Genomic DNA, 17,166 nt, shown 5'->3' on the forward strand with positions numbered 1-17,166 from the left:
TTCAACATCAAACTATTAAATAGTGGTGTAAAGATGTGCAAGTAGCCTTCAGACATAGTCTCATAGGAAGCCACAATGTTGATGTCCAGGTATAGAAGGGAAGCTGTTGGGGCAGTGCTGGAGGTGGAGCATGGGCACCACATCACATGATAAGCAACCAGCTGGGTGTCCCAAATTGTGCCTCTGACTTCTTAACCCCATCAGTTCCATTCAAAGGCTGTTTATTCAACTTAGGGCATGATTTTGCAGAAATTAAAAAGGAAAAAAAAAAGAGTGTTTGATGGGATAATCTGTATCTTTAATGCATGACACTGTATTAGTTTCTCACTTTAGCTTCCAAAATTGAGAATATACAAATTTTATTTGTACAATGAGTGTTTTTCTTTGTTGCATTGCAAATTCAAGTGATTAATGCAGAAGGTCACTATGATCACCATTAGAAATAAATATGCCATTAACAGAAACCGATTTTGTTCCAGCTGTCTAAAATTTCAGGAAAAATGTTCTGCAGTGCTTCAGCTTTCAGAAGATTTAGACATTTGACACTGATACAAGTGTGTAATAGCTACTTTTAAAGTGACAAAATGTAATACTGCCTATAGAATACTTTCTTCTTCCACCTAATTTTGTTCCCATTTTATGTGAGCTTGTTCAGCCCAACACTGCAGCCAGAGAAGAGCCACCAACGTCCAAATGAGCTTTCATCTGTCACTCAAATAACAAATCCTCGCACCTGTTATAAGCTTTAAGTACTGTAACCTGAGTTAACCTCCAAGGGCTATTCTTTAATACAGTGGAGTTCCACACTTCTGATTTGCTTCTGAAACTTTATCCATTATACTATGCTCTTACAGTTCTTAAGTTTTGCATTTCATGTTACCCACTGTACTGACTGCTTCTTACAACCTCCTTTTCATACAAAGCCCTAGAGACTGATTTCAGCTTTAGATTTAAATTGAAAAAAATGTGGAAAATTTCCCCATGAAATAGCTGAACATGCTGTGGACTTAACAAAGAATAAGAAATATCTTTGCCACTTACTTGCACATTACTGTTGATGACAGCCAAGAAAACTACCGGGCCACAAGGACATGGGGGGAACACTGAAAATTATGTCTTTGTGAGTTTACATCAGAATTGAACAGCAGTATGTGAGCAAGTACTGGTTATTTAGTGCTATTTGAAATTGTTAAACAAGTACAGGTTACAATATGACATCAGTATATAGTTCTATGGAAAGAATGAAGACAAGCCTTATTTTCTTCTTCAGGGGTCTAGTATATCTGGCAGCTCATTGGGCCATTGGTATTTTTTCAGCTTGTTTCTAGTGTGTAGTGGTTGGTGCAGCAGGAGGAGTATATGATTTTGATCTGTACCGGGAGCACAGTGGAAGAGGGAAGAAAATAAATGCCACTCTGTATATACATACTGGGAAAGTGTTAAGGTAACTGTCTACAGTAATATACAGCTAGGTATAAAGATGCCAGGGGACATCTTTACAATTACTGAGGAAAGCACTATGCTTTGTGAGGCAGTATGAAACATTAGTCCTGAGGTTGCACTCATCTCCATGCACCAGCTGGATGCACTGCAATTCCTGAGAGATTCATTGTTGTCTAACCTTGAAAGAGCAGCTTTAGCATGCAGCTAGTACCTTTGTGGGAGTCAATCTGTACTGACAGGGTTCATCCTTGGGGAGACTCTGCTGACATACTACAGGAGTGTCCTGAATCCACTTAATGGCAGTACAGATACTAAATTCAGTCTTTAGCATAACCGGAATGTAAGAAGGAGGAATGAAGACTATGCTGTTTTCTAAATAAATTTTAAATACTTCTAGAACTCAGACATTCATTAGGCTAAAGTGTTTGGAAGTAGGGGATTATGCTCACGCTTTGTCCTGAAATAATTCATATTGTCTTTTCTTTTAAAAGTCAATGTTAACACAGGCCTGAGTTGTGCTGTAGGGATACAGGGACTGTGCTGCTGCTAATGCCCACTGTTTGCTGATGGGCACTTCAGGTGAAGAATTGTCCATCATCTGCCCACCTCGGACCTGAACTTCTCTCCGCATACCTACATGCAGGCTGTAGAGCCCATCTTAAACCTGATTGCCTTTAGGAGTGTCAAGAGCAGAGGAGATACCAGCTTCTCTTCTTGTTTTCTTGCTGGTTTTTGACATGTAATCTCAGAGATCTCTGCAAGACAAAGATTGTCCGTCTTGTTTACAAGAATAACACCTCTACCCACAGTTTCCTCTGCGCCCTTTCACCCGCGCTGCTGCAGCCTGTGTGGAGTGTGCTGATGGACGCGGGTCGTATTTACCCTCCCTTACAAAGCTTATCTTCAGCCAGATTTGATTGCTTTAACACTTTCCCTCACATTTGCATATCACAGCAGCATATGGGCCAGTCTACTGAAGACTGTCAGTTGTACATGCAGATAAACAGATTTAGACAGTTGCACTAGTATTGGAGGCAAATCCAAGCAGATATGAAGCTTGTTTGGAATACTAGCAAAAATAGGATGTTCCTTAGGCATAATAGGTTTAATATTATTAATTTTGTGAGGATATTAACAATTTTAACATTAAAATACCTTCTAAAGCATTATTCCAAAAGAAATAATTCAGGGAATACTAGCTTGAATGTAAATCTGCTTTATGCAAGTGGAGAAGAGTTTGATTATCTTTCTTTCTTTTCTCCGAACCATAGCTTTTGTCAGGAGCGATAAGCCAAAACTCTTCAGGGGACTGCAAATCAAGGTGAGTAGTAACGTAATTTTTTTTATTTGGGATGTTAGGAAGAATTCAGCTTGGTGGAGACAGTCCTTCTGTGGATTGTTCCTTATTTGCTGATCAAGTAATCCTTTAGCAGAGGACATATATTAGCATTGCCCATATAAATCTTTAGAAGTTCCTGCTGCTAATATTAACTGGGTTATTGCTCGGTAACTGTTTGGTTCCAATTTTTTGGTGGTTGGTGGTGGTGGGTTTTTTTGCGGTTGGTTGTGTTTTTTTAATGCAACAGAAAATATACTGGAATCCATAAGTAATAGCAGATGGCAAAAGAATGTGAGGAATGCTTGCATTCTGTCCTTACTCTGTGGATATCTTGAATTTATTCAAGCTTATTCTGCCATAGTTTCCTTTTCTTATGTTCTGGTTGCCCCTCATTTTCTGATGGAGCTGTCATTTCCATGCATTCCGTCATTCTTAGATTTTCCTCCTCTCTCTCAGAATTTCCTTGCTGTGTTCTGTGATTCTGTTTTTCTTTATAGTCGTCAATCGTCCAGCTCTATAGAAATGCATATACTGAATAGTGTTTCTTATGACTTACATATATGCAAAGCTGCATAAGCTTCACTGCCTTAATCTCAAACAACTCTTTGGTTTCAAGATCTAGTGTAAGACTTCACCTTCCTCTTATAATCCTGTGTGAACTTCCAGCGTACTTCACAGATAGACATCTTGATTCTCACATCTTGTATTCCCATCTCTATTCACCAAATAGCACCATCTGGAATCACTTCATAGCGATGCATGGCTGCAATAAGTGATTTGTCTTCTCAGCAGTAGATTCCATCTAAAACAGATTTCCTCTGTCTGTCTCATGTATTCATGTCTCTGTGTCCTCCAGTTTCTTTCAAAGGCCTTCTCTCCTTCTGCATGTCTGACTGTTTCATTTTTATCTTAAACTTTGTAGCTGTATTGAACATCAAAGCAGTCTAGACTACAATTGGTACAGAGCACTACCAGAAAAAATTTAGTGCAAATGGATCTGGTATTTATTTTACAAGACTTTTGGAAAACAGATTAGAGGTGCCACTAGCTTCATTAAGTAAAACCAACTAGGTTAGCTCAGTAGGGTAAAGTAAAATACTCCTGGAGAAACCTTTCCATAAACTTAAATGGTTAGAGCCTTCTAATACTGTTAAAAGCTTTTATTTGCGTTACATATTTTGTGACTGTGCTTCTGTCTTCAGAAGCATTAAAGTATTATGTTACCAGCAAAGCCTAGTAGACAGATACAACACAGCAGGAAAGAATGTGATTACATTAGAAATTGATAGCGGAGCTGTTGAAACGACTGGAAATTTCTAAAATGCTAAAAAGGCTATTGATTATATGACAAAAATCATTCAGCTGCTTGATTCAAAAATCCAACTTCAGTAACTTCAACCAGTTGCAGTAGAATACCATATGTCAAAGCTAGGTTTATGGCACTGCTCCCCTGCATATGCATTCAGTTGTGTAGTGGGCCAAGGAGAATAAGTAGATGTTTCTCACACATGTGCACACGTCTCTTCATTTGACTTGTTCTTCCACTTTCCTCTCTTTGACATTAAATGCAAGTCTGAACTGAAGCTAGGTGGTTTATTTAGGGCAAGTAACTGTTCTGTATCTCAAGATAAACATTTACTGCTCTTAAATTAATGTGTTTTAATTTCCTGTGAAATGAGGCCTCTTTGTCCCTTATGCTTCCTTCTTTTCTCCCATCCTCATTCCTTGGGACTAGGCAAGAAAGCATCTAATCCAGAGCTGCAAACACTGGCCAACTGCTGCTGGCTGAGTGTGCCACCTGCAGCATCTCTGTCTTTAAAGCTTCAGTATGGTGTCTCCCCTCTTACCTGTTCTTCCGTTGCATACACACACGCACACAAACTCCAGCTTTGAACATCTACTTTTTTGAATCTGGACAGTAGGTGAAAAGATATCGGAGGAGAGGAGGTAGCAGCATAGGTTAGAACAAGCTGAAAGACTGACCTCATAAGCTTAATTTGATTTTTATAGATCTGTTTTCTTCAAGAAGAGAGAATACCTTGTTGTCTAACACTGCAGTAATGAAATCAGAACCAAACATGTGCCACTAGGGTATTTATGGCATTGAGCTTTGTCAGAAACAACCAAGCTTGTCTGTTTTTTAAGAATTCTAAGCCTTAAAAAGCCAAAGCTTAGGTTGATTTCTTAGCACAAATTGTATTGCCAAAGTTTGGCCAGAATACTCTGAGTTAATTTAGTGCTCTCTTCTTAATTATTTGTACTTCACAGTGTGACACTCTGGACTTTTTACTATTCTTGCTTGGACATCTTTTTAACTGATTTAAATCAATTGAGGGGGTAGGGGGGTGTTAATATGGAGAATGCATTTAATGCATTTCCCAGGCCAAGGTAACTGACTTTTTTTTTTCCCCCCTGCAGTATGTGCGTGGTTCTGACCCTGTACTAAAGCTGCTGGACGACAGTGGGAACATTGCAGAGGAACTGAGCATCCTCAAGTGGAATACAGATAGCGTGGAAGAATTTCTAAGTGAAAAATTAGAACGCCTGTAAATCATTGTTTTCAATCCGCTTTCCTCTTCATGTTTTGTCATGGTAATCTTTTCAGATGTAATGTGCTGCAACTGAAAAAACATTCTGCTTCTGTATTAATTTCAAAATATCTGTTGTGCTGTACTAGACATCTTGTAATTAGAAGGGGAAGCTTCAGCACACAACTGACAAGTTGACAAACAGAATAGCTTGTCTTAATATTCAGCGTTTAATGCATTTATCACTAACAAAATGCTTTGTTTCAGAATTAATTATGCAAATATCAGTTTGCTATAATTGGACCTGTTTTTACAAATGCTCTTAGAACTGAAGAGCTTCAAATAATTGAAATGATTACCATGCTTTTTGTCTGCTACTCTTTATAAGAAAGTCAGAACCAAATGCAATGTACTATCTCCCAAAGAAACTTGACTGCTAATGCCCTCTTCTTTTTTGTATTTGAACTGGCCTTTTTATAGCAGCATTATTTACAGTGAGTATCTAGATCACAGGTTTTGAAGCTGATGGAGGAACTCATGCTCTGGTACTGTGAAACATTTAGTAAGTACACTTTAGTGAAGACTACATAGAAAACCTCTGAGGTATATGGAAGTCAGATGTCAGGTGTGCTTTACATTAAGTGTTTTGCTTCAGAAAACATGAGATCTATGTCTTCAAAAACCTTTCCTTCTAACTTTCACAAGTTTATTGGAAGTCTGTTTATCAAATGAATTTATAAACTGTTCTTTTAAAATGTATATTTTTCTTTCTCAGTTGAAATTTATGTGAACAGGGAATATAGACAGTATGTATGTCAAGTCCATTATGACTTGTCAGGTTTTTTCCACTTAGACTGAATAAATATGGTAAGCAAGAATAATGTGGTTTTTTTCTGAAGTCTAATTAGCAGATAAGTCTTCCCTTTAACTACTTCATGCACACCAGTTTTTGGTTGGATGGGTGTTATACGGTGGCCTGAATTGGAACTCAGTTTTTTCTCTTCATATACAATTTTATAGCTCAAGAAATTTCTCTACAACTTGCAGGTTTTATTCCCAACTTTTGAGGAAAAAATCTTCAGCTTCATAGCAATGAACAACAAACTTGGGAATGAGACCACACTGAGTTATCAGAAGTAAATACACAAAGGTGATTCTTTAGGTGTAGCCTTCTCAGTTTTTATTCCTGAAATATTCTTACAAACTTTTAGAAGGTGCATACAGCTAGGTCATGTGATGTGATCCTTGTCATTCTCTCTCTCGCATTTTATACCTTTCACTCCTGTCCTTGTAAAACATGCTGCTCATCTCCCGGATAACTCAATGTGGGACAGCTGCATTAGTGGTCACCACTGACTTAGAGAAATATGAACTCTACACGCAAAACGCAATTCTTTGTAGCGTACGCTAATTTATCAGAGTCAAACATGGATTTGTTCTTGGGGTATGTGATGTATTAGTCAGCAGATGAGCTACGACCAAAACATGTTGCATGACAACCCAGTATTTTGGTAGTAAAAAAATATGCTGCCATCCACTGGTCTTTTACTATACTGACTGTATCACATACTACTTATTCCTGTGTTTGCCAGCAGGGGATTTCAGTTTCTGTGTTGATGATTTATCATGCTGTTTTAGCAGAATATTTTAACCTTGTCTTTCTCCCCAACCTTAGGTCCTCTTTACCACTGAAGGTAGAGATTGTTTGCTTCGTTTGATATTTACCAAATGTTTCTCACCGCTTCTCCCTATTTCCTTCCTCCTCCTCCTTAATGTGATGGCCAGTACGTTTCTGACCTTCAACCTCCCTTTTCTTTCCATGTCTTCCTACTGCCAGCCCACTACTTCCCTGCATAAACTTCCTCTTCCAACGCCAGGGTCTTCACTCCTGCTCTTGCTTGTCTTTCACTGAAGCAAGGAACTCACTCTTGTACCAGGAGATGAGCATCCCACAGTGGAGGAGGATGATGACAGCCTAAAGAATTCCTCCTCCAGCATAACTGCGTTTTATGACTGCAGTCCCAAAACTGTTTCTGCAGCCTCTGACCTTTTCCAATACTGGTTCTCACTTACTTTCACCAAGGAGACTGGAAATTATCTTTTATCCCAGTTTTCCTCCTAGATTCCTGATTTGCTGATTCCTATTCCACGTACTAGTCTTGCCTCTTAATACAGGTATTTATTCTCTTATCTTGAAATCCCTGTATTTCCCTATATATAGGAACACGTTGAGAGTCTTCCGTGATTCTGTTACTGAGCTGCTGAGCTCTGAACCTACTTGATCTATTAGCCTCTAGCAAAAGCTTAATTACCTGTGCTTCTTGACCTGTTGACTGTTCTCTGTGCCGTTCTTGAAGTATCAGATTGATACTGTCCCTGCTTTAATTCTTTCTCATTCTGTCCTTTAGATGATGCTCAGGTTCTTGGCTCTACAGACACGTGCTAGGAACACTTAACATTCTGGCAAAAAATGAGCTGGGCTTTGTGCTAAAAGAGGCAGTTGGAGTAGGGGATAATTTCTTTTGGAAACTCTTAAGTTTCTATTTATCGGTGTGTGTTTTTTTTTTCTTCCAGTCTGCAGCTGTGAAAATTCATAGAGCTCAAAAGGTTATTTTGGCTTGTGGCAATTAACTATACAAAATACAAGGTTTAAAGCTCCCGTTTAAAAAGGAAGTGATTCATTTTTACTTATAGCCATGATAAGCACCCAGTACTTCATGAAAGGCATTCACTCAGATTTATGTAAGAATTATTTAGTCTTATATAATGCTCCTGTTGTGCCAAATCTTGAGAGAATTAATGAAAGGAAGAATAAAAGCACCCAGCATGCATGACTGAGTTGAAACATGAAGTGTCCATCTCCCCCCTCCTATCTTTTTAGGAGGAAAGAAAAAAGGCAACTCATCTTGCAAGAGAGGGTAGAAGTGCTTTTTAAAAAAAAAAAAAAAAGAAAAAAAGGTTTGTACATTCCATTTTCTACATATGGTATGTAGCTGAATTTGAAGCATAGCGTACAAGCTACTTGGAAGGGTTTCCTGGGTACCTGCTTAGTCATAGATTCCTGCATGTGAACCAGAACAAAACAATTGCAGCAGGCAAAAATCCGTTTCAGAGCTAACAGAAACCTTCCGGCAGACGTTAAAATCATGGGAAGAAAGTAAGTATTCAACTCAGTCTTTGTTTTATTGTTTCATCACATAAATAGAACAAGAACAGATTGCCAACTTAATGAAGAGCACACAGACAAAAAAGTATGTGTGTTCAGAAACCTGGGCTCCTATTGAGAATGTAACTTTTTTTTGAACCTGAGCTTTCAGAAGCAAAGTAAGTCTTCTGATATTCTTCTTCAGCCAGGGAGATTACACCCCCTTCCCCCCAAAAAAACAAAGAGAAATAAAAAATATAAAAAATGCTTTACTGTTGTTCTGCTTCTTTAGCATGGAAGCTGGATTTTTAGAGCTGCATTAGAACTTCTCGATACTCTACTCAGGAAGGCAAACAGGCTCAAATCTAACTTGAGATAGTTTCAAAAGCACACTGCAAGGAACGACATCATTTGCTGGTTCTTACGGTGTGTAAGGAAGGTTAGACAAAGTACAAGGTTTTCTTTGCCAGAGGTGCTTTGACCACTTAAAGGAAATGGACTTTGAAATTTGTCAAGTGTGCCTGAGACGGGTCCATCAAATAATAAAACACAGAATATTTATATCAAAAGTGGCTAAAGAAAACACCATCTCCTGAATTTGTGCATTTTTCCTTGAGTTGTTAACTGTTAAGGCCCAATGCAATTACTTTGAAACAAATTTGCTGTCATGTCTAAGACGAAGAGCCCAAGGGACAAGAGAGCCAAGGAGACAAAGAACAGGCAGCCCGCCGATACGTTATGTTATTGAACACGAGCTTCCCTCCCAAATGCACTCGCAAAAAGTCTAAGCAGAGGGTAGCTGGAGAATACTTTCAGCAATTTTTTTCTCCTTATCACTTGTCATAAAGGATGGACAGAAGGAAACACATTATGAAATTACTCACCTAGTGAGCTCAGACAGGAGACAAAGTACAGAAGCAGTCAGATTATTCTTGCATTTATTGATTTAAATAGGAACCATGGCACCAGGTGAACACAGGCTGTCTCAAAGAGATCCTGATTATCTGATATGTTTTGAAATGGATTCCTGATGCTGAACGAGGCCTGTCAGCTTCGCTGCTGTCCGAGAAGCAAGGTATCCAACTACATTGGATTTCAGTTGCACCCTTGTACACTGAAAGCCTTACATACAGCAGCACTTGTGTCCACTGACATACAAGTTAAACAAAGCTTATGAACACTGAGAAATGGAACATGTCTCTCAACACTTCACACTGCTAAGGCAGCCAAGATTGAAAGAGTTGCCCGTGATTTACCCTTGCATGGAGCAAGTGCCTCTTTTGAATCATCATTCCCTTTGTCTGCGCTCAGGCTGTGTTGTCAAGCATATTTGTTTTAAGGCACTTGCAGCACTGCATTGGTCGCAGATAACCTAGACAGCCTAATGCATAAGCTTCAAGCAGACAGTGGTGACGCACATACCCTCATATGGGGATTCCTACCAGTGATTTTCCTTGAAAATACACGCCACACGCATATTCTACAGGGGCCCAGGACAAAGTTGTATTAATAACTTATTAATTGTGCATCTTTTGGAAGGTTTTAGCAATATTAGTATTTTATCCGGACAGCCTTCAGAGGTCATATACGCTTAATATAGCTTAAGAATAAAGGGAAGTGATGCCAGTGTGTAGGAGTTCAGTTAGAGCTGCAGATACCTGCCGGGATGAGCATTTCGGTGGTTGTGATAAGTTTGGGTAGGTCTGTCCCGCATCAAAGTCAGGTAAGAGCACATGCTGTGCCTTGGGAAGTTGTAGTCTGACTAGCTTCAAAAAATTAAGACACACTGGTATGAGTATCATTACAAGCCATAAATACTGTGAGGGATCTTAGAGTATATACCAGAGTTGCCAAGCACACGTCTTTGCTGCAGTGTGCTGCACTTGCGCCCTCAGCGCTGCTGCTTTGTGTCCTGGAGGGTTACCCGTTCACTGCTTTATCTGTCTTTATCCATTTCCGGAATACAAAGATACTTTTTGTTCTGAACATCTCCCAAAAGTGACAGCAAATAAAAGAACATTTTAGAAATGGAGTGGAGGGGAAAACAATTTCATATTTTTCATAGGCACATTTAAGAGTGTTTTATATTTAGTAGGAACAAAGGCATGAACTGAAAGCAGCAGGACAGTAACAACTGAGCAGTAATTTGAGTAAGAATTAAGTTGTTTAGTAAAAATCAATGGATACCACAAAGCTATGAAGCAGTGTAGTATTTTCTCATAAGTAACTCATGGGATTGATCTCAATAAAACAGCAAAGATCTGTACACAAAATAGAGAACCTTAATTTCTTGGTTTAAAAGCCGTGCTTAATTTACTCAATATTAATTACACAGGCTTTCAGCAAGTTATTCTTCTAAAGAAAAGTAGTTGTATGTTCATGTGCCATACAAAATGCATCACAAAAAAAAAAAAAAAGGTTAATAAACTAGCAGAATCATACTCCAGAGACTGGGATACTTGTGCTTTGTCTTAGCTTTAAGTGCCTGATTTACTCAGCAGCAGCAGGAAAGCAATCACTCCAGTGAGTCAACATCCTAACAGCACACTATGAGAATTGTTTAGTTCTCAGTATTCTTCCCAAGATTTTACTGTGGTGAAGTCCCACTATAAGTCATGCTGGATGGAACGGGAAGGAGTAAATCAGTCTTGCTGTAAAACCACGAATTCATCTAAGAATATATTTCCTAGTTTCTGTATCATGGAAATCCTCAGAGGCGGCTGTGTTGGTATTTGATACATAGGAATAACTGGATAATGGATTCACAGGGTAGAAGTCTTAACATTTCCAAAATGATTCACTGGAGCAGTTCCATACCTTGACCTTCTCAGCCAGCGTCTGGCACTGCTGTACAGCACATACCCTGGTGCCAGGAATACATCCCCCCTTGGGGCTGAGTGCATCAAGCACAAAAGAAACCATTTCTGAAGTCGCCAGCAAAGGCGGCGTTCATGGGTGAGAACAGGGCAGAGAGACATTCCACAGCACTTTTCTACCTACCTGGTAGATGGGGCCCAAGCAGGTGCCTCGTTAGGAAGGATGTAAAAGAATACTTCATCCTTTCTTTTAGAAAGCCATGCGTGGGAAGGTAATCTACGCAGTATGTCTCAGTAACTGCAGAAAAAGGGTTCCACAGGGCGGGTGACAGCGGCAGAACCTGCATGCCAGGGTGTAACCACTATTCAGGAATCACTCTAAACAAGAAGAAAGTGGGAAGACATTAGGACTGCACAGCTTTGTGGCTTAGAGCAGCACGACCGTCTCTGCCAGGTAACCTCAATCAGTCTCCAAGAAACACAAAATCAGGAATACGGATGGGTAAAACCTAATCAGAAGGGAATCTCAGTGGTACCTAGAAGTGGAAGACCTTTAAGGGGAGCTATGGCTTTTGTTTTCTGGGGTATAAACTTGAAGGTCAGCTGCAAATTTTTCCTTAAAAGTACTTCTAGGTGCACACCTCAGGAATTTCAATACCATTATTTTTAAGTTTTCTATCCTGAAACAACAGTTCTTGACTTCTTGATGTTCTCTTGACAATGATTTGGATTTAATTTGGTTAGCTAGGAGCCTTTCTGACTCCACCCCTAAGATTAAAGCGAGACTGGTAGCACGGCACATCGTTCCGTATTTGCTTCTGCATGCTTGGGGCCAAGCTATGGTTGCCCATATGGCCAAGCTATGGTTAGGAGGGCATTCATGTTTTGGTATAGTTTAATTCTTTTTAACCCAGTATTATCTTCATGTAGTTATTTCCGTGGAACAACTATGGATCAAAGCATTCCTCACTTTAAATATGGGCAGGAATTTTTTCCGGTTTTCTCTGATGCAGGACGTATGTAATTTTAAAGCGGGATGTCTACCAAACCTATCTCTAGGCTACGTTTTCTGACTAGGCTGGAAATTCCATGGGCAAACAGAGATTTTTGGGGCAGGAGGATAAGCACAAAACACAATAGTTAACATAATTTTTTACCCTGCCTTTTCCCCCTGCAATCAATGACTTGGTTTCTCCAATGTTACTCTACATTTTAGCCTACCCGACACAGTTTCTGGAAAGCAACTTTCTTCGATAAGGAGAGGTCTTGAGAACAGACACGTCTTTAACTAGCAGGTTTAGGTGGCTCATGGCAAAACACCTCAGGGCCCCTGTACTTACTCAGTGCAGACAGGCTTCAATCTGCAGAGTTTCCAGTCAGACTGTACGGACTCAATGCTGCCGGCATGTTTTTTCCCCCTCCTGGGTGTGACAGAGCAGAGCTGTACCAAGGTGACAAACCGCAGCTTCCCTCCCCTCCCAGCAGCGAGGAAACACCCGCATTCACACTCCAGTGCTACTCAGCCACGCACGCCCCAAACTAAGCAGCTGTGTCTCCAGAGGGTAGTCTCGCTAATGCTTCTGCTAGATTATCTGCATCGGTCACAGAGTCTCTAGTTTTATGACTTTTCACTTCTGAGCTCTGCCGGCCCCCACGCCACACGCGGCCCTGGCAGCCCGGCCCTGCCTGCAGGCAGCGGGCCCCCAGGGGAACGGCCAAGTGCCACCTTCATCTTGCCAAAAGGTCGCCGAAGGGACTGTGACAAAGAATATTCATAATCTGATTTTGCCCCTTGTGTGGAACAGACAGATGTGTCTCGCCGGCCGAGGGCCAGGCTGGACCTCTGCCGTCCACAGCAGCTCCCTCTGGAGCCCCGTTCCTGTCACACCAGAGGCCACGGCCTGTCAGAACAGCAAATAAGGAGAAACTAAATCAAGCAGAGCTTTTACTTAATCCTGGCTGCAAACATTTGGGATTTGCCGAAGAAAAGCATGGCAGCTGTCACTGGCCCTCAAACAGATTTGCTAGGCCAAGAAATAAGCCTTACAGATCATTTCTGCATCACTGGAACAAAAGGCAGATCCTGCCATCAGGCAAAGCACACATTGCCATGGAACAAATGTTAGAGGACATTTGACACCCACACAAAGGCGGGTGTGTATATACAAAAGGGACTTTTTTCTGCACTCTTCTGCAGCCTGGCTGCAGGCTCCTGGCGCCATCTTGGCTGCCCTCAGCAGTGACCACGGCTGAGGGGACTGGTCTCCTCAGCAGCCGAGGGCACTGACTAATGCCAGGCTGACCTTGACACACTTTCCTAAGGTGATCTGGGAGCCAGAAACACATAAGGAAGAAGGTATAAGAGTAGGCTTTTCTTACCTTTTTTTATTTAAAAGAACTGAAGTAAGTCTAAAAGGACATTGAGTTTGCTTGTCCTAAGCCTCAGAGCCGCACACAGCTTCACCTCTAGCCAGTTGCAGCCTCCCCGGCTCACCCTTTTCTTAGTTTACTGAAAGATTCTTCACTGTGAAAATACTTCATTTATCATCATTTGTCATTTCAACAGTTGGGGATCGCCATAAATTATCTCAGTGAAAGTGAAACTTGCCCCTTAGCCTAACATGAGCACTGCTGCTGTTCACCATTCAGGCATGTACAAGCACTGCAAAGCCACAAATTTTAATAATACTAGGAACATTTGTTCCCCCATTTCGCACCTTTTCTGGGACTGGAGCATGGTGACAGGGACCGACCCTGCTCTCAGCAAAACTCAGGCTATCACCTGCTGCTTATAGCTGTGCGGTGGCTCTGCCAGTGCTCTCCCCCTTACAGGTCTCGTGAGCCTGAGTTTCTTTGGTTTTGTTAAGATACACGTAATCATATCCCTCTTCATTTTTATCAGATAGTTATTCCTTTAAAATGTACTCACAAGGAACATTGCTTTACACACTCTGCATTTGTATTCAGCGAGAAATTTTACCCCAGTTTAATTTTGCATCTTTGGTTACAAAATCAGAGGGAAGCATCACTTCATCATCAAATCTCCCCAAGTTGAGAGCATTAACTATGTCAACCAGGGATGGAGAAAAGGGCCATTTGAACCATGAAGACCACACATGCATAACAGATATGTCTGCATTGGAGCTGCACAATTATAGACATCTTTCATGGGTTACTTGTCGTTAAAGACCATATTGGTGTGTAAACTCTGTATTGAAACAGGCTACTAAAACAGTGACTAAAAAACTGTCTGGATTAATTTCCGTGTCAGAGTCAACCATTTTCACGTGATCCAAAGTTTGCCATCCAGGTAAGAATTGCTGTCATTAGCAGATAAGTTCTACACGTAGAAAGGCACGTATGTGAACGGCCCTGCAGTGAAGTGTTCTGAGTGACAACTTGCCTATTGCCAGCCCCCTCTTGGTCAGGCACCTTCACAAGGAGGAAGAGGCTTCCAAAGGGCAGAGCCTGTCAGCATATCTCTGACAGGTCTTCTGTTGACATAGGAGCATACTATGAAGATGCTGGCATTTTCAGTGTTTTTTAACAGGTATTAGTTATGGTAATAGTCTGTCTTTGAGGAGGAGGGAGGCTGTTTGCCCGTGCTGAATGCCAGTGCTTGTGAAACAAGCTAAAGGTGTGATCTTGCTTAAAGCTGTATCATTTCAAGAATGATTTAAAAACTCAAGTAAAAAACCTTCATCCAAGCTCAGAGAGCTGTGAGACTTTCTGAACAGTTTTCACTGCTCTACAGCTCCTCTCACCACCTTTGTGTACATTAGCATGGCACAGAGGGAGAGGACTGCAGAGCCAAAGAGCTGGTGCTGAGAATCCAACATCTACGAGACAGCACATGCCAGGTGTGCTCCTAGGAAACACCTCCTGCTTTCATTCCACATTAAAGGAATCCAGACCACCTACTCTAAGACCACAATGCGGTGAACCAAACCACACTAAGCGAGGACAATTGGGAGGTTCACATCAAAAGCACACTCCCATTGTGAACCACAACACCAATGCAGACAATCAAACCCTGTCCAAGTCTCCCTTCCTCTGAGCACAGCCATTTGACAAACAGCAGCGCCTGACACCTGCACATTTAAGGATGGACAGCCTTGTCACCATTGCTCACGATCCTACTGCGTGGTTTTAAAAATTATACTTAGCATATTTGTTACACTGGTTTTTGCTACAGATTTGATAGGATGACAAACAACTACAGTAATCACCATTGAGACAGAATCGTCATTTGGCAGCAGTGCCACAGAGTGGGCTAAAATAACACACTGTTCTTCACTTTTTTTCCCCAAATGGTTACTGCTGCAAAGCAGCTAGCATTTTATTCCATGGAGCAAACACCTTACAAATATACATAATCTGAATGTACAAACCATCCTACTCGTATAGTCATGTTTAAAAGGTTTGCTGGACTCAGACTCATAAGTATGCTATACCTTGCAATTGCAAAGAACTGAGACATCAGCATTTTTTTAAACTAGGGCAAATAAAGGTTAAATTCAAAACATGCAGGATTTTGCATAAGCTGAGAGCAGTTCAGTGGAGCACAGAAACTAATGCCACTGGCTCTGGTCCTCTATGGTCAGAGAAGCAGTAGCCTACAGGGATTATTGGGACGGAAAGTAGCTGGAAGTGTCCAGTCTGGGAAGAACTACCATCTATACAAGTCTCACATACATAGTGATCGAAGTCTCCAGGAGAATTAAATGAAACTAATTGCACACCTGCTCAATATTCATCTGGCACCGAAACTTAAATACCTCTCTGGTCAAATTCTACAGTGCTTTAAAGACATTAAGCTCCCAGCCTAGCCCATCACACCCTATCCATGAACTCACATTCAACCAGACTCCACTCATTTCTAATCTTAACCAGTTTCCTCATTTATTCTGTCAGCCATTCCATGCCAGATTTACCTGAATACTATTTATCCTTAAGCATGTCTTTAATTTAAAAAAAAAACAAAAAAACCCCAACCAACCAAACAAAAAAACTCATCAAAAAAGTGTGTTATCTACAGCCTTTTTTACAGGAGTAACACAATTATAAAAAAGCTTTATGTTCCTCCCTTGTTACCATGGGTTTCTCCAAGCCTCTCAGCATATTCGCAAACACACGCTACCTAATGACCCCGACTGGGATTGCAACTGGAACCACAGGGTTTCCACAAGACCCTGACAGGTGGAGGTTGGATTTTGGTTTTCTAATCATTCATTTCTCACCATCCGTAACCTTGCAACCTCTTACCTTCTTGCGCACCAATAACGGCAGGGTTTGAAGCCTGTCTGGGAAGCTGGAAGGAGGAAGAATCTGCACTTCCAAGAAGCCATCTCTTGCGGCACAAATGGTGCAGAGAAACTTCAGACTCCAGTGGTGCAGCAACAGAGCGGGTCTGGTGGAGGCAGAACCCAGCCTGCCTTTTGGTTCCTGTCGTTCACAGCTGCAAACTCAAGCGCTACCAGCTGTGTGAGCTCAGTCAAGTGCGACTTGGAAAAGCCTTAGGGTAGCCATGGTAACTTGTAGATCTTCACCTGATGCACTAGAGCCACTGTATAATGCTTTTGAGAGAAATACTGTAGCCTCTAGAAGTATCTTAAAATCTACAGATCTAAAAAAGCTAGAAAGCTTTTAATTGATAGGAAAAAAACCCCACCACTATTAAGTTGACATTAGCAATTATTCTATTAGCACAAGGCAAATACGTCTGTTCTGATCCAGATTGGACCCTGTCTACTTCTGTGTTCCCTGAGTGGCTGCCAGACCTTCTCACAACTGCTGCTTAATAATTTAATTTTATTTTTTTTTCTAAATGTGCTGTCCAAGAACCAAAGCAACAGAGCAAAATGAAAGTTTGAGGAAACAATAGAATAATGTCAG

At 40.9% G+C, this 17,166-nt stretch overlaps 1 protein-coding gene across 1 annotated transcript in view; it reads left to right on the forward strand.

Annotated features, from left to right (window-relative positions):
• The window catches only part of SELENOF (selenoprotein F), a 28,724-nt gene extending 22,970 nt beyond the window's left edge, over window positions 1–5,754 (forward strand). Inside the window, exons 4-5 of the mRNA XM_074597046.1 lie at window positions 2,715–2,764; window positions 5,201–5,754. Coding sequence (XP_074453147.1) covers window positions 2,715–2,764; window positions 5,201–5,332 — 182 coding nt within the window. The 3' untranslated portion in view covers window positions 5,333–5,754. The remainder of the gene's footprint in view (window positions 1–2,714; window positions 2,765–5,200) is intronic.
• The last annotated feature ends 11,412 nt before the right edge of the window (window positions 5,755–17,166 follow it).

Source organism: Larus michahellis, chromosome 8 (assembly GCF_964199755.1).
Source record: "Larus michahellis chromosome 8, bLarMic1.1, whole genome shotgun sequence".
NCBI classification, from domain to species: Eukaryota; Metazoa; Chordata; class Aves; order Charadriiformes; family Laridae; genus Larus; species Larus michahellis.